At 35.2% G+C, this 24,838-nt stretch overlaps 4 protein-coding genes across 5 annotated transcripts; 1 reads left to right on the top strand and 3 right to left on the bottom strand.

The window, feature by feature from the left end:
- Nucleotides 1-779: 779 nt before the first annotated feature.
- Nucleotides 780-2,735, bottom strand: LOC120266553 (dihydroceramide fatty acyl 2-hydroxylase FAH2-like). The gene is given in 8 exon segments (XM_039274193.1): nucleotides 780-979; nucleotides 1,117-1,272; nucleotides 1,369-1,515; nucleotides 1,649-1,754; nucleotides 1,850-2,046; nucleotides 2,127-2,219; nucleotides 2,684-2,707; nucleotides 2,709-2,735. Coding segments are annotated over 7 exon segments (714 nt in total). The 3' UTR covers nucleotides 780-979; nucleotides 1,117-1,152.
- Nucleotides 2,736-7,546: 4,811 nt separating this feature from the next.
- LOC120266950 (tubulin beta-7 chain) lies at nucleotides 7,547-11,023 on the bottom strand. The gene is made up of 3 exons (XM_039274609.1): nucleotides 10,532-11,023; nucleotides 9,009-9,278; nucleotides 7,547-8,501 (listed from the first exon to the last, which is right to left on the bottom strand). Exons 1-3 carry the CDS (start codon nucleotides 10,923-10,925, stop codon nucleotides 7,828-7,830), a joined length of 1,338 nt encoding a protein of 445 aa, XP_039130543.1. The 5' UTR covers nucleotides 10,926-11,023; the 3' UTR covers nucleotides 7,547-7,827.
- Nucleotides 11,024-11,770: 747 nt separating this feature from the next.
- LOC120267517 (imidazoleglycerol-phosphate dehydratase-like) lies at nucleotides 11,771-16,082 on the bottom strand. Of its 2 annotated transcripts, none has more exons than XM_039275193.1 (8): nucleotides 15,848-16,082; nucleotides 15,599-15,726; nucleotides 15,334-15,438; nucleotides 15,137-15,229; nucleotides 14,456-14,530; nucleotides 13,628-13,690; nucleotides 12,831-12,940; nucleotides 11,771-12,067 (listed from the first exon to the last, which is right to left on the bottom strand). In XM_039275193.1, the coding sequence occupies exons 1-8, from the start codon at nucleotides 16,047-16,049 to the stop codon at nucleotides 12,040-12,042; spliced, it is 804 nt and encodes a 267-aa protein (XP_039131127.1). In that variant the 5' UTR covers nucleotides 16,050-16,082; the 3' UTR covers nucleotides 11,771-12,039. The 2 variants fall into 2 exon arrangements, with proteins under 2 accessions (XP_039131127.1, XP_039131128.1); XM_039275194.1 differs by having other exon boundaries at nucleotides 15,599-15,723.
- A 195-nt stretch (nucleotides 16,083-16,277) lies between these two features.
- LOC120267386 (pentatricopeptide repeat-containing protein At3g24000, mitochondrial-like) lies at nucleotides 16,278-23,969 on the top strand. The gene is made up of 4 exons (XM_039275024.1): nucleotides 16,278-17,882; nucleotides 22,797-22,933; nucleotides 23,485-23,869; nucleotides 23,952-23,969. Exons 1-4 carry the CDS (start codon nucleotides 16,278-16,280, stop codon nucleotides 23,967-23,969), a joined length of 2,145 nt encoding a protein of 714 aa, XP_039130958.1.
- The last annotated feature ends 869 nt before the right edge of the window (nucleotides 23,970-24,838 follow it).

Here is a 24,838-nt window from a genome sequence, read left to right as displayed (position 1 = left end):
AAAAAAACATGAGTTTGTAATACTACATTAAAATAATTTTTTTAAAAAAAGTGCAATTTGTGTTGTTGTTTAATTTATTCAAAAATTACATTTAATATGAAAGTGGTGTATTCAAACATATTTATTAGACTAAATTTAAAAAATTAACTCTTAAAATAGTCATGTAGACAAATAATTTGAGATAAAATAAAGTTTTTATAAATAGAAAAAGATAAAAAGAAACAGAGGAGTATTTAACTACTTTCTTATAAAATTATTTTAGTCACCACTTATATTTATCACGGATTAGGTGGAAAAAAAAATAGTTACATACATAAATTATTCACAAAACATTTATTTTTATTATGTTTTACCATGGACACCATTTAAAATGAGAGAAAATTATGTAAAAAAAACCTAGACATATAATCCATATACATATTCAACAATATATATGTGCTATAGAAATTTAAAGGAAAAAAAATTAAGATGAGCATGAAATGGTAAAATTAAGAGTGAAATTAAAATAATTTTTTTCAGATAAACCAAGATATCATGCGAAGGAAATGTGAACCAAATGTAAAAAAAAATAATTTTCACAATCATAACAAACATCTTTTATAAGTCTACATCCCTTATATATATATAATATACCTTTGTAAAAATTATAATTATGTTTAACAATTTACTAGGGCATAAAAGAAAATTAAAATTTTCAAGGACATAGGTATATGTTATCCTGTTTACTCATTAATTCAATCCAATAAAACTTTAAGACACATTTAAAACAAGACCAATTATGAACAAGCAAATCATAACCACATATTGGGACAACCAATTACAGTAAATGTTCCACATGCAATGAGTTTCATCACCAAATGATCAATGAAATTCATTGAAATTTCTACAAAACAAGAGATCATTGATGTTTTTTTTTTGGTATTCAAAATCACAAATCAATCAGACATCTCCAAGGAAGAAAACTAAACCAACAGTGATCCTGCAGATAAATCATCAAACAAGTGAAAGTATCAGATGTCTGCAAAATTCAGTAGCATGAATGGATTTGGAAAGTTCATAAACTAACAAGTCTTCGATGTTAAAATTAACGACGCAAATAAATGATGCATATCTCACCTCCACAAAATAGAACACAGAAAGACATGAGAATAATCAACTGCTCTTCTCAATAGTTTTCGCCGGAGGTAGTGTACCAAATACATTATCCCACAGTGAAGATGTGATCCCGAAACCGGAAGTTTGTATCCTGAAGTGATGGTTCAGATGATATCTCTGGAACAAAGGAAAAAGGTTGTCACAAATTGTGCAAATGAAATGGAACAGTTTTAAACTTTCTAATGAAGAAGTCGAAAATGCATTTCTTCAGACCTTAAGATGCCGAGCAGGGTCCTTAGTTGGCTGCCCATGATGTAGATAATAATGTGTGCAATCATACATCACATAGCCCAACAATCCGCCCCCAAATAAGGCCGGGGTCGTTGAAGGTGTTGATATGAGTTTCACCAGGTTCCAGAACTAGTAGCCCATAAAGAACAATTTGAAGGAGAATTAGAAGGTCAACGGAGAACAAAAGTAACATTGGTTGTTATCGCATTAATAGAAACATCACTAAGATTTAAGAATTTCTGAACTTTAAATGGGGTCATACTGGAATGAGGAGAACAGCAGTTGCTGTGGGTGGGAAGACAAGACGTAAACCGTCCATAGGGTGCTTATGATGGCATCCATGAAGAAGATAATGAACGGTATTCCACCTGCAATAAGTTTCTTAAATTTTATACTCCATTGAACTTTTTTTGTTGAAAAATTAAGCACATTGACAAGAGAAAAAGGTACAGAATCAACATACCAATAAGTTCTTGTTTGGATGTGGAAAAGGAAGCGATGCAAAGTATATTCGATTAAAGTCCAGATAAAGATTCCAGTTCCAAGCATGAGAGCTATTTCAGATGGTGTGTGGCCCATGCGGTAAGACATTGATGTACACCAGCACACGACAGGCAGCCAGATACTTGGAATTGCCCACCATACCGTGCGAGTTAAGGACTGATAATTTGAAATACCAGATGAGTATCAATTTTTCTTGGAATTACTTTGAGTTGGTGATATAGAATAAAAATAATTACCTCCCAGAAGTCACTAGCAAAAAAACGTGGACCTTCCTTGCCAACAATAGGCTGATGAACCCATTCTTGGTATGCTTCCCCAAGATGTCCTACCTAAAATGATAATCAGAGGTTACCAAACAAACACGCCAATTGCAAACATTATAACAACCAACAAACTAGCAATGATACAAGGTGTTAATGATAAACAAAGAACAAAAATTTAGATCACTAGTACCATTACAAGCAAATAGACTACTTCTGCATTTACAACAGATAATCTTATCATATAGGAGTAATAATGATTCAATCTGCCATTGCCGGTCCCAAGCCCGGATGAGAAAAGGGGAAGATTTATGCAGCTGATAGCCAGATGTTAAAGTTTTGTCAGAACACAAAGAACATGAATCTTAACTGACCCAAATAGTTGGAACTAACAACTTGTTATTGTTGTTGTAGTAGTAAAGATTGAGTGTAAAGCATAAGAATAACATCTGCTCAAACTAAAACAATCTATGATTATTTTATATGCAGAGTGCTTAGTGAGATCAAAATTTAAATTTTGGCATGCATTTTACCTGGAAAACAAGAGGCTTAGTCAAAGTCCACAGTGAACTCCTGCGCAACCATTTTGCCCTACCTTATCCTGTGCAAAAATATCAAAAGAAACTAAAGAATGAAAAAGCAAAAAGGAACTCAAGACAGCATCTATGAAAATGAAATCCCACCAAACAAAGACACAAGAAATACGAAAAATCTATTCACTGGGTACACAAATAAATGAAAATATATAAATAAAACACTTCAAATAGCACATCAGCGATCAAAATCACCCAAATGCACAATACTAGGATTTCAAAAAGCCAGTTCAAGCATTTCTATAATAAAAAATTGCAAACTGATACTGTTATTTACTTTATGTTTTTACTAAAATCAACTAAATTTTATTTACTATAGTCAGGATAACTAGAAAACTAACAAGTTCTTTTATAGACATCTGTTAGTGAGAAGTCAATAATTATTATTGATAATTTTACTTCCTTTATATATAACAACAACAAAAAAAAATCATTTATCTTAAACCTAAATATATATATATAAAAAAAAAACAGAATCTTTCAAATTATAATATTTCAAAAACGAATACTAAAGTGGATCTTATAGTTTCCATGACAACTGAAAAAACAAAGCACACTGGCAGAAACAAAAAGTAAGATCACCATAAACCCAAATAAATTAAAAAGAAAAAAAAACATTTTTTCACATGATATTCCAAAAGAGAAATCCCATCAGATCTTAATCTCCATGAAAAAGACTCCACTTGAAAGAGAAATCTAAACAATTAAACAAAAAAAAAAAATTTAGAAAACACTATGAAAAAAAAGGATAATCAAAGCAAGAATAGATAAAAACATCCAACCTTTTCACCATAAAGCACATCATCAGATCAGATCCTCTAAACAAGAAACCTTAAAAGCAACAAAATCAAGAACACAAATTTCTAAAAAAACACACAAAATTACAGCTACTACATCAAACCATCCAAAAGAACCAATCTGAGAAAAAAAAACGCAGTAAAAACGTCAGAGATCTAACAAATGATCAGTGAAAGGCATCAAAACAAAGAATCAAAAGAAGAGTTTACCTCCCTAGTACAATGCCGCTCGATCAGCACCCTCTTCTCCGCGAGCCGCGAGAGCTCAGAGAAGAAGAGGGCAAGCGTACGAGAACGCGAGCCAGAGATAGAGAGAGAAGTGAGAGCAGTGAAATTTCTAATTTTTTTTTTTTTAATGGAATTTATAGTTTATATCTTAATTAATTAATTAATTTATTTATTTATTGGTTGATTTTTTTTGGGAAAAACAAGCGCCGTGATTGAATCTTGACCGTTCATTTCTATTGTATGTCCAGGTTGCCAGCTCAGCCTTTTTTGGACTTTTACAGCTCATACCTGGTCGTCAAAATAATGTTAAATTTATACACACTTCATTTATTTTTAAAATTTGAAAAAAAAATAATTAGCAAATTTAGCACAAAACATAATTTTTTTCTGCTCTTTTTTACTTCTTGTTTTATTTATATTTTGAAAATTTGTAGAAATATAATTTTTTTTTAAACAACCATTAGACAATATATGCTCCTTTTAACAACTTGTTACAGTTATAAAGAAAAACAGTATGTTACGTATAGTCAATAGAAGAAAGTGATGGTAATTTACCATAACGATGCCTCACTTTTTTTTAAAAAACAAAAATTAAAATATCGTAGAAAATTATAAAATTATATATATTAAAAAAATAAATAATATGTTATGAATACTATAAATGGTATAATAGAATTGGTCACTCTACTTTTTCACTTTTTTTTTTCTTTTGGTCCGTCCTTCTACTCAGAAATTCTCCCAAGTAGTCCTCTCTACTCTTGAAAATGGTTTTACTTAGTCCCTTCTACTCTAAAATAGGTCAATTATTAGCTGTATTTTTTCAAAAAGTATAAGGACTAGATGGGAGGAGATTAAGGGTAGAGGGACTAAATTGTGTCATTTTCAAGAGTAGAGGGATTAGTAGGGCACATTTCTGAGTGGAAGGGACCAAAAGGAAAAAGAGAGAAATAGAAAGGGACCAATTTGGGATATTATACCTATTATGAAATGTGTGCCTATTGCAGATAATGATAATGTAGCAGTCGGCATTACTGTAGCAACATTCTAGATTTAAATGGAGCATGCCACCCACGTGGTATTGTAGCTATTGTACCCTGTCATGATTTTTGACCTAAGGCTTTTTTAGATTTTTGTACATGCATCTGGGGTAAAATGGTTATTTAGCACTAGTGACATACTTATATGATTGCACATTAGGTTGTGCGTGAAAAACCCGCTAAAAACCCGGGGAGAATCAATCTTTTGGATTATTTTCTTTTTATTTATTATTAGAAGGGCATTTCTCTTATTTAAAAATGTATAATTACCAAAATAGTCTCAGACTTTTTCTCTCTCTTTCTGGTCCTCTCTATCGAAACGTCCTCGACTAATCCTCTACTTTTTGAAAATGTCGCACAGTTTGATAATGCTCCCCAATCTGGTCTCTCTACTTTTAAAAATGCTGCCCACTGGTTCCCTCTAATTGGTCACATTTTTAAAAGTAAAAGAACTAGTTGGGAGTATTTCTAACTAAGTGGCATATTTTCAAAAGTAGAGGGACTAGTCGAGCATTTTCCGAGAAGAGGGACCGGGAAAAGAGAGAGAAAAAGTAGAGGGACCAATTAGAGTATTATACCTTTAAAAAAAAAAAAAATGAGAGGATAGGCTGGCTTCTCTTTCTCTCACTCTTTCTTCTTCCATTCGGCCGAGCACCCATTTTTTGAAAACAAAATTCTTCGGCGAGCTTTTTAGGCAAACCAAAGCTTTTACTCTCTTCCTCTCATCCTCTTGAGCTCGGTAAGACTTCAATCCAAGGTTTTTCTTTTGTATTTTTCTCGTATTTAATCGTTTTTAAAAATCTTGAAAACCTAGAAATGTCCCATAGATTGGGTTGTTTTTAGGCTCAAATCGAAGCCAGTGTCATTGTTATCCATTTGTGTCATTGTCATTGTTAATCCATTATTTAAGGGTCGGTTTACTGTAACAATGTCTTGGTTACTGTAGTAATCCCGAATTTACTGTAACACCGAAAATTTTTGGCTTTTCCTATATTTCTTTAGTCTAAATTGAAGCCCTTCTTACTTTGAATTCATTGTAACTAGGTTTACTCCAGTTTGAGGTCGTTTGGACCCAAAATGACGTCGTTTCCGATAAAACCCTAGAGTTACATGTTCGACATGTAACATTGCATTCACATGCATTTTAGTTTCCATTCTTGTGTTCATTGGTTCTTGATTTCCCCGCTTGTATCTAGGTGGCGAAGCATCTTCCAAGGGCAGGGAAATTGCCGACCAGTAAGCGTGTTTCAAGGCGGTACGACTGGTTTTGTGAGTGGTTCAATTCGTAATTGCAAATATTTAAACCTAGTGTACTTTTTTTTTCCTTTCGCCAAGGTTTAAATCTATGCAATTACGAATTAAACCACTAACAAAACTAGTCGTCTCGCCTTGAGACACACTCACTGGTCAGCAATTTCCCTCACTGGCCATCTAGATAGAAGTAGGGAAACCAAGAACCAATTAACACAACAATAGAAACTAAAATGCATACGAATGCAATGTTACATGTCGAATATGTAACTCTAGGGTTTTAGGGGAAAATGACGTCATTTTGGACCCAAACAACCTTAAACTGGAGTAAACCTAGTTCCAATGAATTCCAAGTAAAAAGGGCTTCAATTTGGACCAAAGAAAATTTTCGGTGCCACAGTAAATTCGGAATTGCTACAGTAAAACCGGCTCTTAAACAATGGTTTCTAACCGATTTACATCACCAAATCACAAAATTTCTTCACAACATTCACACAAATGGATAACAACGACATTGGCTTTGATTTAAGCCTAAAAAAAACCCAATCCATGGGGTATTTCTAGTTTTTCCAAAGATTTTCAAAAACGATTAAATATGAGAAAAATACAAAAGAAAAACCTTGGATCGAAGCTTTACCAAGCTCAAGAGGGTGAGAGGAAGAAAGTAGAAGCTTTGGTTCACCGGAAAAGCTCGCTGAAAAATTTTGTTTTCTATAAATGGGTGCTCGGCCGAATGGAAGAAGAAAGAAGTAAACAAAGAAGAAGAAAGAATGAGAGAAAGAGAAGCCAGCCACATTGCTCTTATCCTCTCATTTTTTTTATTTTTTTTTAAATTAGAAGAAAAAGACTAAAATGCTCTTGTAATAGAAAATAAAAAGAAAATGGTCATAAAGACTGATTCACCTCTGATTTTCGGATGGTTTTCACACACAATCTAATGTACAATTATACAAGGATGCCACTAGTGCTAAATGACCAATTTACCCCTAATGCATGTACAAAAATCTAAAGAGGCATGAGGTTGAAAATTAGGACGAGCGTGAACACAAAGTTTTTAATGAGACAATAACCCTAAAATTACTATAGCAAATTTCTAAATTTTACTACAGCAGACACCATATAATACTGTAGCAGCCACCAACATCGTTACTATTTCACGCACCAGTGTGTTTTGGACAGTTTGATTGAATTAATCTTAACCGTCCATTTAAATCCTGAATGCATATAAATACTCCTACTTGTATATTGTAAGATATAGAAGAAAAAAAAAAGATAGATAAAAAGGAAGAAAAAATAAATTATCAAAATATTTGGTAAATATTTTAGCTTTATTATTTTTTTATACTTATAATATATTAATAAAAATTTATATATATGTCTGCATTGAGGAAGTGCTTATACAATAAAAGTAACATCACATTATGGTTGTAATTCAAGCAATTGAAACTAAATAAACAATAAAACACATAATTGCATTTTGCTCTGTATAGTAACTAATAAACCAATACTAAATTTCATCAAACTTGGCTACAGACAATATCTAATAAAATTCAACAACAATATGATCAAAAGAGTTGTTAGCCATGAAAATTCTAAGCAACCAAATCACAAACTCCAGACACATAAATATAGACTCTCAAAGTCTCATACAAAGAAACACAAGACATTCAATCAATGTTCCTCTGTTGTTGCTTCAAACAAAACCTCACACACAAAGATCAAGAAGATGATTAGGAGAAAAAACAAGCATTCAGTGAATAAAAATCATGGCTCAGGTTTCAACTTCCTCTTCCTCCTCTTCCTCCTCATACTCCTCATCAGCTGTTGCATCCTGATACTGTTGATACTCAGCCACAAGATCATTCATATTACTCTCAGCTTCAGTGAATTCCATCTCATCCATGCCTTCTCCGGTGTACCAATGCAAGAAAGCCTTTCTCCTGAACATGGCTGTGAACTGTTCACTAACTCGCCGGAACATCTCCTGAATGGATGTTGAGTTCCCCATGAATGTAGCTGCCATTTTTAGACCCCTGGGTGGGATGTCACAAACACTGGATTTTACATTGTTTGGAATCCACTCTACAAAGTAGGATGAGTTCTTGTTCTGGACATTGATCATTTGTTCATCCACTTCCTTTGTGCTCATTTTCCCACGGAACATGGCTGAAGCAGTGAGGTAGCGGCCGTGCCGAGGATCAGCAGCACACATCATGTTCTTTGAATCCCACATTTGCTGGGTCAGTTCGGGCACGGTAAGAGCGCGATACTGCTGGGAGCCTCTGGAGGTCAGGGGTGCAAAGCCCACCATGAAGAAGTGGAGTCGAGGGAATGGGATCAGGTTGACTGCAAGCTTCCTGAGGTCAGAGTTCAGCTGACCAGGAAACCGCAGACAGCATGTGACACCGCTCATGGTAGCAGAGATGAGGTGATTAAGGTCACCAACTGACACAAGAAGAAAAAGAAAAAGCACAAGTATTAGAGCAGCCTAGCATGCAATTCTGTATTGGCACCAATGTGGCAAGGTCACAATTTCCTATACCATAATGCATAGATTCAAAAGAAAATTGCCTCAATTTTCCTCCTTAATAGAGCCACTGTTAAATAAGCTAACAAGTATCCTTGTCTGTGTGGCTCTCAGATACCATCGCCACATATATCCATGAATGAAATAGCTCTTAGTACATAACAATTGAAAAAAAGAATGACACTAAAAAATCCTATTGATAATTCATAAAAAAGCAAATCAGAGGCCTACAGATTTGTGTGGTATTACAAGAGAACAAACACTTTCATTGATCATAAATAGCAAGGAGAGGCCATAGATCCCCAATCCCAAAGAAAGGCAATCATTATCAAATTTACTAATTCATTATCAAAGGCCGAAACACTCAATATAAAACAATGAAAAGCGAAAAAAAAATCCCAACAGAGATAAGAAACTGGTCTTACAGGTAGGAGTGGCAAGCTTGAGAGTGCGGAAGCAGATATCATACAGAGCTTCATTGTCAAGGACCATACATTCATCAGCATTCTCCACAAGCTGGTGAACAGAGAGTGTGGCGTTGTATGGTTCCACAACAGTGTCAGAAACCTTAGGTGATGGGAAAACCGAGAATGTCAACATCATACGATCAGGGTACTCTTCCCTGATTTTGGAGATGAGAAGAGTTCCCATTCCAGATCCCGTGCCTCCTCCCAGGGAATGACACACTTGGAATCCTGGGAAAGCAAAGACAATAATAAATAAAACTTAAAAAAACCAATAATTCCATTTGCTAAACAAGATAAAGCATGCACAACAAAACAAGTTTGAGATTTTAAGCTTCTTCTCAGAAGTAAAGTCAGAGGTTTTTCTACTTATGAGCAAACTGATATAAATATATGTTCCCCCAGTGTCTTATGGTACCATAAATTGGTTGTCTTTGCGTTGCATAATTCAATAACAGAAGAAAGATGAGCATATACTTCACCAGGCTCAACATAATAAGTTAAAAATTCACAACAGAAGAAATCAGCATGATCATTTAAAAAAACCAAAACATTGCTGAAAATTTGGTTTGTTCCAGGTGCTGCCTTTAAAACAATTTACACTACTTACAATTTAGACCTTCATGTGCATAGTTTCAAACTAATATAGTACTTCCAAACAAATAAAAAAGTGGATCGTTCTCAACCCACCACTATCCTAAGCCCACGTGTGAGTCATGGAAGAAAATAGACAACAAAAGTATCAGAACTGCCAGAAATCTGGCCCACTAACACTACTCAATACTCAGCAGTTACATCTAGGATTCTGAACTGGAATCCCAGGTTGCAGAAAACCACAAATGAAGCACAAAAAGAAATACAATTCCTATATAGGTCGTACAAAGGCAGATCCAAAGAGAATCAATGCAATAAAGACATTTGCTTGAGCAACCATGACATTTCTCTTGAAAAGAAATGGCCAAAGAGGGTTCCTAAGTGCCATTCCTACCATAAATTTTTAAATGTGCACCGCAAGCTAATAATAAAATGCCCTAATATAGATTGCACACTTGGTTGCGATAGAACAATACATAACAGATTGTTATTCATGATAAAAATCTCGCACAAATTATGAACTATAAGTCTATATCTATGAACTTGATCTCTAAACAACTAAAAGAATCCATTTTCTTCAAACTAAACAAAAAAAGAAAAAAAAAAGCATCAGATCCTACAAATTAGGACATTATAACATGAACCAAATTAAAGAAGCACCAAACTTAAATTTAATTTTGCAACTTCCCAAAAATCTTTTGAAAATGATATATAAAAGAAATTAAACGTTAAAACTTTAAAAGAAAATTTGGGCTAAAAATAGAAAACAGGGACTGATTTCTTCAACAATATTTCCATGAACCCTAATTCCAAAAGATACTGAAAATTAAGAAAAAAGATACCAAATGGTTGATAAGAAAAATGAAATCATAAGAGATTCGAGAAACAACCTTGGAGACAATCGCAGTTCTCGGCCTCCTTACGAACGACATCGAGGACGGAATCGATGAGCTCTGCGCCCTCGGTGTAATGCCCCTTGGCCCAATTGTTCCCAGCACCGGACTGACCAAAGACGAAGTTATCCGGCCGGAAGATCTGCCCAAAAGGGCCGGAGCGAACGGAGTCCATGGTCCCAGGCTCCAGATCCATAAGCACAGCGCGGGGGACAAATCGGCCACCGCTAGCCTCATTGAAGTAGACATTGACACGCTCAAGCTGCAACGTCGAGTCGCCACCGTAGCGCCCCGTCGGGTCGATGCCATGCTCGTCACAAATGACCTCCCAGAACTTCGCTCCGATCTGGTTCCCACATTGCCCGCCCTGGATATGCAGGATCTCCCTCATCGTCGGTGTTGGATCGCGATCCGAAGTCCCTCCCTGAAGCTCTGAGATTCGCCGGTCGCCGGTCGCCGGAGATGGAGAAAAGGCGCTGGTTTGGAGAGGGAGTTCCTCAAGATGGTGGTTTAAAAAAGAGGGGGAGATGGGGTGGGTGAGATTACCGCCCTTATGGTTACCTTTTGGGAAAAGGATTTGAATTACAGTTATTTTTGGTGGTGAGACGCGGTCAAACTGATTACCGGGAAGGTGAGTGTATGGTGCTTTGTCCAGGGTGTCAGCCATGATGAGAGAGGTCACGAGGAGAGAACGTGAGGGACACGGTTAGGATTATTTTCACAAAGGCCCCTAGAATAGTTGGATATGTGGGAATTTGCAAAGAAACCCACTTTGTTTATACTTTTTTTGAGATTATGGTTGGTGCTTGTCAGAAGTAATGACATGGCTTTACTAAAATTAGGTGTTTTGTTGTGATGAGTTATATATATATATATATATTTTGGAAAATAATTTGGTGATACATTCAAGAGAATGTTGTATGATAGAATAATTAAAAGAGATAAAATAAAGTATGCCCAAACTTATATGTTGGCGTATATATCAAACAAAGTCCCAAAAAGAGATGGTTGAGAATATGATGGATGTTAGGACCCATTTGGATGTGATTTTTAATTTAATTTATTTTATTCATATTGTTGATTTTAACTCTTGAATTGATACTTGGATTTCACTCTAAGTCATCCCAAATGTGCCCAGACACTTCATGACAAGAGACCCTACACCATTTTGATTTTTTTTCTTTTTAAGGCTTGAATGCAAATGTATTTATTTACAGGGTTAAAAATGCAAAACAATTATATAAAATGAGTGTCTGGTAATAATCTTATTCGAAAGGCAAAGAGTGAACTCTTTTACCAAAATACACAAGTTCTTTAACACAAGGAGTGGAGATACATGAAACAACATCCTAATTTAAATACATCCAAGATCCAATTGTTCGGCGTATCTGCACTTATGGTTGTAGTATACAAGAAAAATCCCCAACCCATCAATTATGTTATCGACAATCACTGGATTGGAGAAATATTTCTGCAATACTTTCCCTGATATCTGTCGTTCAGTCTCAAGATCGTGATAGAACACCTTTAGAGCTGCAATCAGCAAACAATAAAAGGAATTTGTAAGCTCACTAACTATCACTAGTAGATCTTTCCATTTTCAGGTAATAATATGATGATAACAAAGAAAATCCAAAGATGCTGCTTTTCATGGAAGACAAAATGACAACAAATTGGTTCTTAAATTTCAACAAAAGCAAAGAGACATACAAGTACAACATAATTTCTAGCAGCAATGACACAATTTGTACATGCATAATTTATAAGTTTTTATAATACTTTGCATTCATTTGTTTTTGCAATGAAATGTGATGGTCAATCCAAATGGTTTCCTTTACTTCCTGAGGAATGCCAAGTACACACAAAACCTTTTTTGTGATTTGTTGTGTAACTCCTTTTGTTATGTGCAATTAAACAAGCTGTGTGCATGAGCATAATATGCCAACAACATGCAATTAGAATGAAAAACTAGGGAAGAATACAGATCTGCTCTCAAATTCTTTCTTCAGACAAATACAAAAATACAATGAAGACCTATTCTTTCTAGTTCATTTTCTTGAATGTCTACCAGCTAAAATTTGCGTGGTTTCTATGTCAAAAGCATAAGGATTGCACAGATTAGGAAGAAATCATTGCAATGTCAAAACCCATCTGTAGGGTTAGGCTTAGGCAAACTCCAAAAAAGAAAAAGGTGCCATCCTGTGCTTCCAAATTCTTTTCCATTTATGCACATCAATGTTAAAGAAAAATGTGATTGTTCTCCATGAAACATGTACCGGGATTATTTTGAACATACCTCGGTACAGTCCCCTGCCGACGCAGATCATACTCAGTAGCTTGCCGAAGAGCTCTTGCGAAAGCCTTGAAGGTTGCCTCAATAATATGGTGTGAATTCTTACCAGCACGCTGTTTACAGGAAAAAAAAAATCCATTTCAAGGAAAACCAACCAGAAGATTGTTAAAGATTTACATAAAACCAGAGCATGAATCTGAAAGTAAGCACGTAGATTTAGAAGATGCTTCGTACAGCTCTTCATGCTTTGCATGGATGTCTATATATCAGTCTCGCTAATGACATCAAGTCTCAATGAGGCTGAGAGGATTGGGTAGTATGCATGTTTAAGATTTATGTCATACCATGGCTACGAAATCTTGATAAATTTGGAATCTATTGCAGTAGTTCTAAAAAGTGGCTTTGGACGCCAACAGTGTTTTGGCTTAAAAAACATCATAAATCATAATGGTATTTTTTATGGCTATCAGCCTAAAGCTGACCGACACCCTCTTTGCTGCTCTCCTTATCAGCCTAATGTCCTTCGGACTCTGTATAAATGACTTACTTTACTTTTGGCTCTCTAAGCATTACTATCTACCCAGTGATCATAAATTATACAATATACTATATACCTAATGACTGAATACCTAAACAAGAATTTTCAATCATGTACAGCAGCTACTTTCTGAAGGGCATGTGCAATCTCTTTGTGCTGTAAAAAAAAACTAAGTATATGAACTTCAGTTACTTGTTCTGTACCACCACCAGCTAAAAGTTAAAAAAGGACAAGTAAAATAAAGAACATCAATTTCTATTACCTGCAGGATGTGAAGAGTCATGCCAGATGTGTTGACAAGCGACTGAAAGAAATGCTCCACCAGCTAAAAGTTAATGACAAATAGGCCAAGTTACATTCACAAAGATTGAAGAAAACAAACAATGAGAGCAAACTTATCACCAACTTGTACAAGAAGATTACAAGTAAAATAGATTTTTAACATGTCCCAAGTTTCTTTTTTTTTTTCCTTGCGGTAATTTAAGTATTTTCTAATCCACAAAATGAAATAACACCAATGAAAGCAATAACTTGAACAAAACCGAGAAGGCAGCTTTCTCCTAGACAATCTTGATTTATCCTTGACTAAATATGAATCCAAGGATTCAAAAAACATAAACTAAGAGAACTATTATGATTTATAAAAAAATAATGCTATTTACGTAGTTCAAAGATCTTGGAAATAGGAAACATGAGTCAACAGTCAGCCAATTTAAGTGTGCAGTCTTTCTTAAATGAATATGTTTTTTTACTAAGAAACAGTTGCACACATTAACAAACAAAAGATGCATGAGCAAGAGCCTGAAAAAAGTATTTCGTGAAAATCTAGTTCTTCAATAATATTCTACATTAATGATCATATAAAAATGGAACTAAGAAACCTGCCCTAGCACAAAGTTATAATAATAGAGCATCTAATGTTGCATTAATAGGCTTGCTGCGCATGTTTCCTAGTTAATTTTCAGGTGAAAGCCACTGAAAACCAGAATCAACATAATAGAATTCACAAGAACATCCCTTAAACATTAAATGCAGGCAAATATAACGGCAGTTGATACTGTAATGCACTTCACAAAACTAGGAAAACTACCTGAGTATCATATGTTCCAACTCTTTCTGTGGGGATGTGCAGATCATAATTTAGGTGAGGGCGGCCTGATAGATCCTGAATAAAGAGATTTTGACAAACCAATATCAGAAACAAGGGAGCATATGATACGTTACATGACTAACGTTAGGACTTATAAATAAATTATGAGAAAATATATCTGAAGCATAAGTGTACCCCCTGATATAAATAAACAACAAATTTTGATTCAGCAAAAGATTATATAAGGTGAAAATGAAGTATTCAAAAGGCTATAAGACCCAAATCAAATAATTATTTCTTATGCTTAATGCAGTGAAAAGGAAGCCACGAAGATATCTATGTACACAATCCAAAAATATATTCAATTGTCAACAGCAGACTATCTTGGTAAGGTCCACCCAAATGCGATTGAAGCTGAAATAGTTACGGTCAAATACTGATAAATCACCTTCATGACAAAATCTGACTAGGACAATTAAGTTGTGTTCTTTAGACAAGTTAGACACAAAACACATTGTATTTATTTCATATTATGCAAACAGAATTCTTACTCTTTCATAATACCAATAACATGCATCAATATAACCTGGCAATAAGAGATCCAATGGTTACCATATGAACAAGAACTTTTACCTACATATGCATGGGTAAGAGAGCACCAAATATAAATCCAAATTTTACCAGTATAACATCAATTGCAGCTTCATCAAGAGGAGCGGAAAAATGCCCAAACCGATGGATTCCTTTTCTATCTCCAAGAGCTTGAAGAAGTGCCTAAAATACCCCCAGAGAACAAAAAGAATGATTATGAATGCAAAAAAACAACAAAATTCCACTCAAAATAATTCATTAAACAAAATTATACAATGTCTAAATACCGTTCCAATAGCAAGAGCAACATCTTCATTGGTATGATGATCATCAATGTGGATATCACCAGTCGCCTTTACATGCAAATCAAACAGTCCATGTGATGCCAATTGCTGCACTATTCATCCCAGTTAGTTTAACAAACACCACAATGGCTTTCAATGGACAAACGCAGGTTCGATTTCATCACAAAAAATAAAAAAAGAAATATTGAAAATAAAATGAAAAGAAAAAACATGAATAACCTAAGAGCACTAAGCCATTGACACTCACATCAAGCATATGATCCAAGAAAGGAATCCCAGTACTACATTCAGAAACACCAGAGCCATCCAAATTCACGTTCACAAACACATTCGTCTCTTTGGTAACCCTCCTAACCTCCCCAATCCGACAACCTACTAGAAACACAAAAAGTCACAATTTTTCAATCCAAACAAGCAAAAATCAAGCACCAAAACAACAAAAAAATCATTCTAAACATACGATTCCACGAAAATTAGGATTCAAGGGGAGACTTACAAGGTTCAGAACCATTAAAAGCGCCGGAAGAGGAGACAGCGGCCATAGCGAGACAAGGCAATCTGGGACTTGGAGAGGAGGGGAGAAAGTGGAGAGATGGATTGGGGAGATTACGGCTGAAGGATTGATAAACCCTAACCCTAGAGATTGCGAGGGTTTTGGGGAGCGAAGGAGAGAGAAAGCTGAAGCTTTGAGCCTTCATCTTGCGAGGCAGAGGGAGTAAGACGAGACGAGATTGAGGCTGGTGATCAATTAATCCACCACTCGATTTGCCTCGAGATTAGTTTTATCCATCGGGTTCTGATCCCGAGGCTCGATCAATTACTCTTTTTTCGTGTTTCCGTTTTCCAGTTTTCGTTTTCTAAAGAAAACAAAGCAATAGATGATGCTCTCATCGTGTACAACCACTCCCTTCAACCTGTTCGACGAAATGCCTCGCCGAGATGTTCCCTCACCAACCCAAATCCAGCGTTGCGCTAGGGAAGGACGCCCACACGAGTCTCTTTCCCTCTTTCGTGAGCTTGCTCTTCATTTTCACCACTCCCGAGAGCCGTGCCAGCTCCCCATCAGTAGCGTGCTGGGCTGCTGTGCTTCTCTCGGCGCTGTCAAGCACGGGAAGGAGCTCCATGGTTTCATGATCAAGCATTGGACTAATGAACTGGACGCTTGCTGCTCGGATACCTCTCTTGTGAGTTTCTATGCTAAATGTGGGGTTTTGGCTAGTGCTCGACAAGTGTTTGATAGAATGCCTTATAGAGATGTTGTCTCTTGGACTGTCATCCTGATGGCTTATGTTGATCAAGAGGGATGTGAGAATGAAGTCATGGCTTTGTTGCAGAAGATGTTAAGCAGTGGTATAACACCAAACTGCCACACCATCACTGTCGTTATCCAATGCGCCACATTGGAACAAGGGACGCAGCTACGCTCATTTGTTGTGAAAAAAGGTTGGAGCTTTGATGCATTCGTTGGCAGTGCACTGGTGGATTTGTATTCTAGGAATGGAATGCTCAGTGCTTCAAGATTGGTTTTTGATGGGATTGAGCACAAGGATGTGGTGTGCTATAATAGCTTGATATCGGGTTATGGCCGTAATGGTTCAGCCGAGGAGGAGATTGTATCAGTTTTCATTGAAATGGTTTTGCATGGAATACCGCCAAATCAATCTACATTCATCGCATTGCTCAGTTCTTGTGCTAGTTTTGGATTCTTAGGCCTGTCAAAACAGTTCCACGCCCAAGCGGTGCTTCGAGGATTCAGTTCTGATGACAATGTTCAAGCAGTCATTATTGATATGTACACAAAATGCGGTGACTTGCAAGCTGGCCGTGCTGCATTTGATAGAATGGGAGCTAAGAAAAATATTGTTGTTTGGAACTCATTGATTTGTGGTTATGGGAAACATGGCCGCACTATAGAGGCTCTTGAGGTATTCAATTCAATGGCATCAGCTTTAGTATCTCCAAATCAAATCACTTTTACATGCCTTCTTTCAGCTTGTAGCCATTCTGGATTCATTGACGAGGGTTGGAAGTTGTTTGATTTGATGACTAATGTTCATGGAATGGCTGCTCGGAATGAGCATTACTGTTGCATTATAGATCTCTTAGGCCGTGCCGGAATGGTACGAAAGGCATATGACTTGATACTTAGCTGTGATCATGAGCCTGAGCCGTCAGTTTGGGGGGCTTTACTGAATGCTTGTGTGACATTGTGTGATACTGAGATCGGAGAGATTGCTGCTAGAAAGTTGTTTGAGCTAGAGCCGGATAAATCTGCACCGTATGTTGCATTGGCGAGTATATTTGCAGCTAAAGGCCGGTTTGATGAAGCCGCTGAAATGCGTGAATTGATGAATTGTCAAGGAATAATTAAGGATGCTGGTTACAGTTGGATTGAAATCGGTGGTGCTGTACACAAATTTAGAGCAGGGAAAGATATGCATTGTGCCGAAATGAAGGAGATACTCTCACTTTGCTCTGAACTGAATTCCTGCATTTCTGATCAACGGATTTTGAATAGTTTTGTTGATGTTGTATAGAATTCTCAAGCTAATTTTAAATTGTATAGATTTTTTAAGCTGATATCGAAATGTACATTATTGTATTCTTATAACTCAAAATCTAGTCGAAGTTTGTTACATGTTACAATTTGATCAATGATTTCATGGGTTGTTGATTCTGTACATATAGAAATAAACTTTGATTTTGTGTTTTTAAGGTGTTTAGAACAATTTCAAAGAAAAATAAACCCAGAAAAGCTCCTCATTTCTTTGTCACATTTTTTTCTGTTGTGATTGTTGGAAACTTTTTCTTCTTGCATTGAAACTAGTCTTAAAATGCTTATTTTATTCCGTTCTTTACGCTAATCATTTCTTTGTCACATTTTTTTTATTTTTAAGTGGGAATGCAAGCTCATTTCTAACATTAGAACTCAAATTTCACAAGTGGTGAAAGTTTGAATTTTGGGTGAGGGTATATTTCTAGGAGTGTGAGTAGTGGTTATATGTGAGTGGTCTCAGCACCCATATGTGTACTAGGGGTGGTAATGGGGCGGAGAATCTCCGATCCCCGCGGGGACCCGACCTGACAGGGATGGGGATTCCCCGAATCTCTTCCCCATGGGGGCGGGGACAGGGGCCAATCCGTCCCCGTTTCCTAAATGAGGATGGGGACGGGGAATGCCCTCCCCACCCCATGGGGATCCCCGACCCGATTAAAATACATATATATATATATATATTGTGTGTATATGTATGTATAATTTTTTCAACATTAAAAAATTCAATGGCATAGGTTAGGTGATAATATAAAAAACTCTAATTTTAATTTAATTGCGCTAATCACATAAACTATTTATTTTAAACTAATAACAATTAAAATTAGATATAAGAGCCCTATGTTAAGTAGTTTTGATCTTATCATAATTAGTTTTGATCTTAATGCTTCTTTTTTAATAATTCATACATAGCCTATGAGATTGATCAATCGGGGATCTTGTCAAGGTGAGCTTCTAGCCTTCTACATCCCAAGCTAACTTTTTTCCTTCAATTCAGAGCTGTTGTTTTTTATTGGCTTAGGAATTAGGAAGAGGTTTAGGGTTTATTCTTTTTTCTTTTGGATGATTGGTATTGTTTTCTTTTATATATAAAAGGTGAATCTTGATGTCGTTTGCTCTGAATCCTTATGCTTCTTTTTGTAATAATTCACTATCAAAGGATGCTCTGACTTGTATTAGAACTTGGAAAAAAAATGAGAATTATACAATTTGAAAGGATGGCAGTGCATCTAGACCTTATGTTTATGCATACTGAATCTTTTTAATTAGTCAATATGGATTGTCAATTGGTGATGATAGCTCATATGTTTTGTTCAGGCCTTCCTCCCCAAGTTCATCTTCTTATTGAAATATAGTCGTAGGGCACCCCACAATCACATCTTGCTTCTTTGTGCTAATTTATACAAATTTTTCCACTGTTTTTTTAGAATTATGCACATTATTGTGTTTTGTAATCTTTCTTTTATGATATCATGTGAATTATGTACATACATTAATTGAAACTTTTTCCATAAACTCCACAGTCTTCACCTCACTAAAAATAACCAATGATGCTACTCAATCTACACAAAACAATGTTTCACCAATGCAAAGTGCTACACAATTAACACCAAGAGAAGAAGATGTCTCAACTACAGATGCATCATCAATCCCTTCTACATGTCCAGATAAAGACAAATTAGTTTTGAGTAGTAAACGGGGGTTCAAATAAAAAGTATGGAGTCATTACAAGAGGTAAAAGATTGATGACAAATGGAAGGCTATTTGTAATTATTATGGGAAAAAACTTGGTGGAGACACAAAAAATGGGACAAAGCATTTGCATGATCACTATGTTATATGTCCACAAAAGAAAGGAAGAGACATAAGGCAAACATTGTTGAAATCCAATGTTGATGCTAGTGGCAAATGATCAATTGGGACTTATGTTTATGATCAAGAAGTTGCAAGGAAGAAGATGGCTACAATGATCATTATGCACGAGTATCCTTTGAAAATAATAGAACATGTTGGATTTCGAGATTTTCTTAGTTCGGTTCAACCATTGTTCAAGCCTATTTCAAGAACTACAATAAGATGTGATATTATGAAGATGTTCAAGCATGAGAGATCAAGAATAATGAAGCTATTTGATCAAAGTCAGAGTAGATTTGCAATAACTACAAACATGTGGATTTCCAATAATCAAAAGAAAGGGTTTATGGCGGTTACTGCGCATTACATAGATGACGATTGGAATTTAAAAAGTCGAATTATCAGGAAATAATTTTTGTCAACTAGTACTTCGTCATTTATACTTTATAAATGATATGTCTTTAATTATATTTTAATGATTTTGATAAATATGTTCATTTATGTGCCATGTCCACATACTACTCAAGTTTTGTGTGAAGTACTTGTGAATTGTTTGATGGATTGGTATCTAGATAACAAGTTATCTACGTTGACTTTGGATAATTGTTCTACAAATGACTTACTTGCGAGTTTGATTGTGAATAAGTTATCAAGTAGCAATCTTTGGATAGATGGAAAATTCTTACATATGAGTTGTTGTGCACACATTTTGAATTTGATTGTTAAAGATGGCTTGGATGTGATTAATGATTCAATTGAGAATATTCGTGATAGTGTTGCATTTTGGGTTCCTACACCTAAAAGAAGTGAGAAGTTTGAAGAAACTGTGCATCAATTGAAAATGAATTTCACTAAAAAATTGTTTTTGGATTGCAAAACTAGGTGGAATTCAACTTTTTTTTATGCTTAATATTGCTATTGGCTACAAGGATGCTTTCAAACACTTGAAACAACGAGATTCTCTTTATGAATGTTGTTCATCTGATGAAAAATAAGAAAAGGCAAAGGAGATTTGTGACAGATTGAAGTTATTCTATGTGGTGACTGAGCTATTTTCAGGAACAAAGTATCCTACAACTAACCTATATTTTTCTAAGATTTGTCAGATTAACATTGCTTTGACAAAATGGGTTAGTTGTGGCATTGACTATATTGAATCAATGGCATTGAGAATGAAGATAAAATTTGAAAAATATTAGGATAGAATCCATGGTGTTATGGGTGTAGCGATTGTTTTGGACCCTAGATTCAAGTTGATGTTGTTGGAGATGTATTTTCCCATTATTTATGGTGAGGATAAAGCAAAAGATGAAATTCAAAATATTCGTACTCTTTGTTATGATTTGGGGGAAAAGTATTCATCTAAATCAAAAGTGAATGAATCTAGTAGAGACATTTTAGCAATTCCCGTGTCTACCGTTGCTTCAGAATCAGCTTTAATGTGCACAATAGAAGCGTTGATGTGCACACAAGATTGGTTGAAAGGTATTATTAATATTGTTACTTGAATATATTTCTATTAAGCTAATGTTATATATGAGAAATTTGTTTCTTTGTTTTTTTTTTATCAGTTGGGACCGACTGAATAAAAAAATCCATGCTAATATTTATCAGTTGTTGTAGGATTAGATAGGCTAATGAAAAAAAAATCCATGCTAATCCATGCTAATTTTTTTCAGTGGGTCCCAACTTTAATGTTATTGAACACATCTTCACTGGGTCCCAAAAACAAATCTCTAAACCATGGATTTTTTTTCTTTGTTCATTCTTCTCTGCCAACTAATGTTGAGTATTTACAAGATACAAGCATTATACAAACCATAAATGATCATCTATAAGAAAAAATCATTTCTTTAGGCTCTAATTAGTGAATGAAAAAAATTCATTCACTAATTTCTCCATCTTGAAAAAATGTCCTTCAATTTCAAGTTTATGTTACAATCACAAAAACAAAGACAGACATCTAGGGGAAAAAGAAGGGCATAAGATGAAGAACATTATGAATTTAATGGAGCAATCATTCACAAAATCAAGATAATTTCCTTCCATTTCAAGTTATTTTTTAACAACATTAAAGTAAATGTACCTATCTCCACATCCTCAACATTAAAGTTAGGACCCACTGAAAAAATCCATGCTAATATTTATCTGTTGTTTTTGGGACCCACTGAAAAAAATCCATGCTAATATTTATCAGTTGTTGTAGGATTAGATAGGCTAATGAATAAATGAATGAAACATTAGCATCCTTATAATGATCTAAAGAGTTCCATGCTTATAATGAAACATTAGCATCCTTGTTGGAGTGGGGGCACTAGGACCACCAGCCAACCTTAAGAGACAAGAGTTGAGCAGTTAAACAGAGTTCCATGCTGGAACTGGGGTGTGTAGAGAATGGCTTAAAGGGTCATCTAATAATTCACATTATTTAGAGTTAGTTGATATTGCTGTCATGGCCGACATCAGGCTAATAGAGATCCATAAACTAAGCAAGAAGGGAAGCTTCATGGAAATATGGATTTTTGGTTTTTTTAATGAATTAGTAGAGAAAAAGAAAATAGTTCTTCTGGTTTTACATCAACATATATACAATAGAAGACTTATTCATGCATTGTATCTTTTGGGCTACTTCAAAATAATTTTTGGAATAACCGGAGTTTTAACAATAGTTAAATATTTGCAAATCCGTTGAAAGGTTTACAATAGAGAAGGAAACCAACAAATAGTTCATTTCATATCAGGTCTTGGAACAACTAATAGTCCAGGAAATGTCCTTCAATTGAAAAAATGTTTCTAAATTTATGTTACAACCACATAAACAAATGGAGATGATGAAGAACCTTTTTTTTCTTCATATTCTTAATGTGTTCTTATGTTGTATGTTGAATGTTTTTTGATGAGGGCTTCCGACCATGTGTTTTATTCTTAATTTGTCATGTGATGAAAAGTGTTTTACTATGCTTCCTTTGTCAATTAGTGCGCAATTTTTTTGTTTTGATTTTATATTTTGTTATTTGAGTTGGTTAAAATGTGATAGGTTGAAGCAGTTTATGATGATTTAGGGTTTGAGGATAGAATGTATGACAATGATAGTTCTGACTCTGAGTTTCATGAAAATGATTATGATATGGAAAATAATGATGACCAAGTCTTTGATATCAATGTTGATTTAGGGTTAGAGTTAGATATGTATGGTGTAAACTCCAGGAGAGATACCAGGGTTGATTCAAGTCACAACCATCTAAGAAAGGCAAAGCACTAGAGGATTGCCTATGGAAAGCTGCGAGGTAAACTTACCTAAAGGAGTATGAGGATGTAATGCGATAAATGAGGGCTTTATTAGAAACTGCCCACAAATGGTTAGAAGGTAAAGACAAGAAACATGGTCCAAGGCACATTTTTCAACAATGACAAAGTGTGACATGTTGCTGAATAATCTTTGCAAATCATTCAACAAGTTTATCTTGGAGGCAATAGGAAGACATGTGCTAAGCATGATGGAGGCTATTAGAACCAAACTAATGCAGAGAATAACAATGAAAAAAGAAGCAGCTGAGAAGTACACAGGGAAACTGTGCCCTAAAATTCAAAAAAAAAAATGACAAAATAATTGAAGAGTCCTGTAGATGTTGTGCTGGTTATGCTGGGGGTGGAAAATATCAAGTGTCATGTGGGCCGCCAGATCAACATGTAGTTGATTTAGAGGTCCATAATTGCTCTTGTAGGAAATGGGATCTCACTAGTATCCCATGTATTCATGCAGTGGCAGTGATGTTCACTACTGAAGAGAGGGCAGACCAATATGTCGATGCTTGTTGCCACAAGGAAACACAACTGGGCATATATTCTCACTTCATTCAAGCCTATAAGGGGCCTAACCAATGGAATAATGTGGAAAACATGGAACCTATTTTACCTCCCGTGCTTAGAAGGTCTCCTAGAAGACCACACAAGAGCCAAATGAAGGAAGCAGATGAAATAAGTGGAAGTCAATCCAAAGTTTCCAAGATGAGAGTGAGAATGACATGCAGAAAATGTGGGCAAACAGGTCATAATGTTAGGACTTGCAAAGGGGAAGTGGGTGCTAACAACAGACCATTTAAATTACCAGTAAGTGCTATGAAACCTCTATTCAGTTCAATTTTAATGGATTTTCTACTTTATTAATTGTCATTGCTTTGTGTTTCTCTAGGTCAAAAAAAACTTGTAGACCTTCTGCAATGCAACCTGCAAACCAACCTTCATCTAAAATGGCACAATCAGGTGCAAGACAAGAGGTAATAACTTATCTAAATTACTTAGCCTTGTGTGACTTATTACTGCTAATGTATATTTTTTTTTATTTAAACCTCAAGAACATAATCTAAGTAGACAAAGCAAATCAACTCCATAAGCTAATGTGATTATTAGATGGATGCTTGATGTACAACCTTTTTACTCAAAAACTTTCCCTCTTATTGATGTTATTTTTTCTTTGATAATTTTCAGCACTAATGGTTTACATTCATGTGGCCTATCTTCAGGGTACTTCACAAGTTGTAAGCCAAAGTGGATCTCACATAGTTCAAGGACTAATACAAAGGGTAAAATTTTTTCTTTTCGCTTTATTGATTTCCAGTACTGATACTTGGTATAAAATTTTGTAGTTTGATGATTCAACACTTAGTAAAAAAAATTTCTTTATAGGGCAAAAATTTTTGTAGTTGGACTAATTTTTTTGCAGAATTTTTTTCTAGCACCGATCTGCAGAAATGTTTTTCTTACCTGGGTTGCTAATAGAGTAGTTGGACTAATTTTTAGTAGAACACTTTGTTTCTTCTTTGTTGTAAATCAAGATAAATGTTTTATTTTTCTCAGGTTATGAACACAATGTTTTTCTGCTATGATGGTTCATGTTATTTTGAATTGTTGTATAAGGTTCTTCTCAAGCTACAAACACAAAATAAAGTTTTGCAATTGGAGCTAGTTTTGAAAATGGACATAGGCAAAACAAGGTAGACAAGTACCTTCTAGGTATATGAGGGACTTGCCACAAGTTGGAAGTATGTCCCAAAGAAAGTGGAAATTGTCTCAATTTGA

Source organism: Dioscorea cayenensis, chromosome 8 (genome assembly GCF_009730915.1).
Source record: "Dioscorea cayenensis subsp. rotundata cultivar TDr96_F1 chromosome 8, TDr96_F1_v2_PseudoChromosome.rev07_lg8_w22 25.fasta, whole genome shotgun sequence".
Classification (NCBI taxonomy): Eukaryota; Viridiplantae; Streptophyta; class Magnoliopsida; order Dioscoreales; family Dioscoreaceae; genus Dioscorea; species Dioscorea cayenensis.
The sequence above is the reverse complement of the archived record's forward strand: the minus strand, read 5'-3'. Positions and strand labels throughout refer to the sequence as shown.

Coding starts and splice junctions, on each gene's coding strand:
- LOC120266950 (XM_039274609.1), bottom strand. CDS start 10,925: ATGAGGGAGATCCTGCATATCCAGGGCGGGCAATGTGGGAACCAGATC. Junction 9,279..10,531: donor GAACTGCGATTGTCTCCAAG/GTTGTTTCTCGA, acceptor TTGCTTTCCCAG/GATTCCAAGTGTGTCATTCC. Junction 8,502..9,008: donor CAAGCTTGCCACTCCTACCT/GTAAGACCAGTT, acceptor TTCTTGTGTCAG/TTGGTGACCTTAATCACCTC.
- LOC120267517 (XM_039275193.1), bottom strand. CDS start 16,049: ATGAAGGCTCAAAGCTTCAGCTTTCTCTCTCCTTCGCTCCCCAAAACC. Junction 15,727..15,847: donor TTTTAATGGTTCTGAACCTT/GTAAGTCTCCCC, acceptor TTGTGTTTCTAG/TAGGTTGTCGGATTGGGGAG. Junction 12,941..13,627: donor TGACTCTTCACATCCTGCAG/GTAATAGAAATT, acceptor TCCTGTAAACAG/CGTGCTGGTAAGAATTCACA.
- LOC120267386 (XM_039275024.1), top strand. CDS start 16,278: ATGCCTCGCCGAGATGTTCCCTCACCAACCCAAATCCAGCGTTGCGCT. Junction 17,883..22,796: donor TGAATAGTTTTGTTGATGTT/GTATAGAATTCT, acceptor AAAATGTGATAG/GTTGAAGCAGTTTATGATGA. Junction 22,934..23,484: donor GATATCAATGTTGATTTAGG/GTTAGAGTTAGA, acceptor TTGCTCTTGTAG/GAAATGGGATCTCACTAGTA.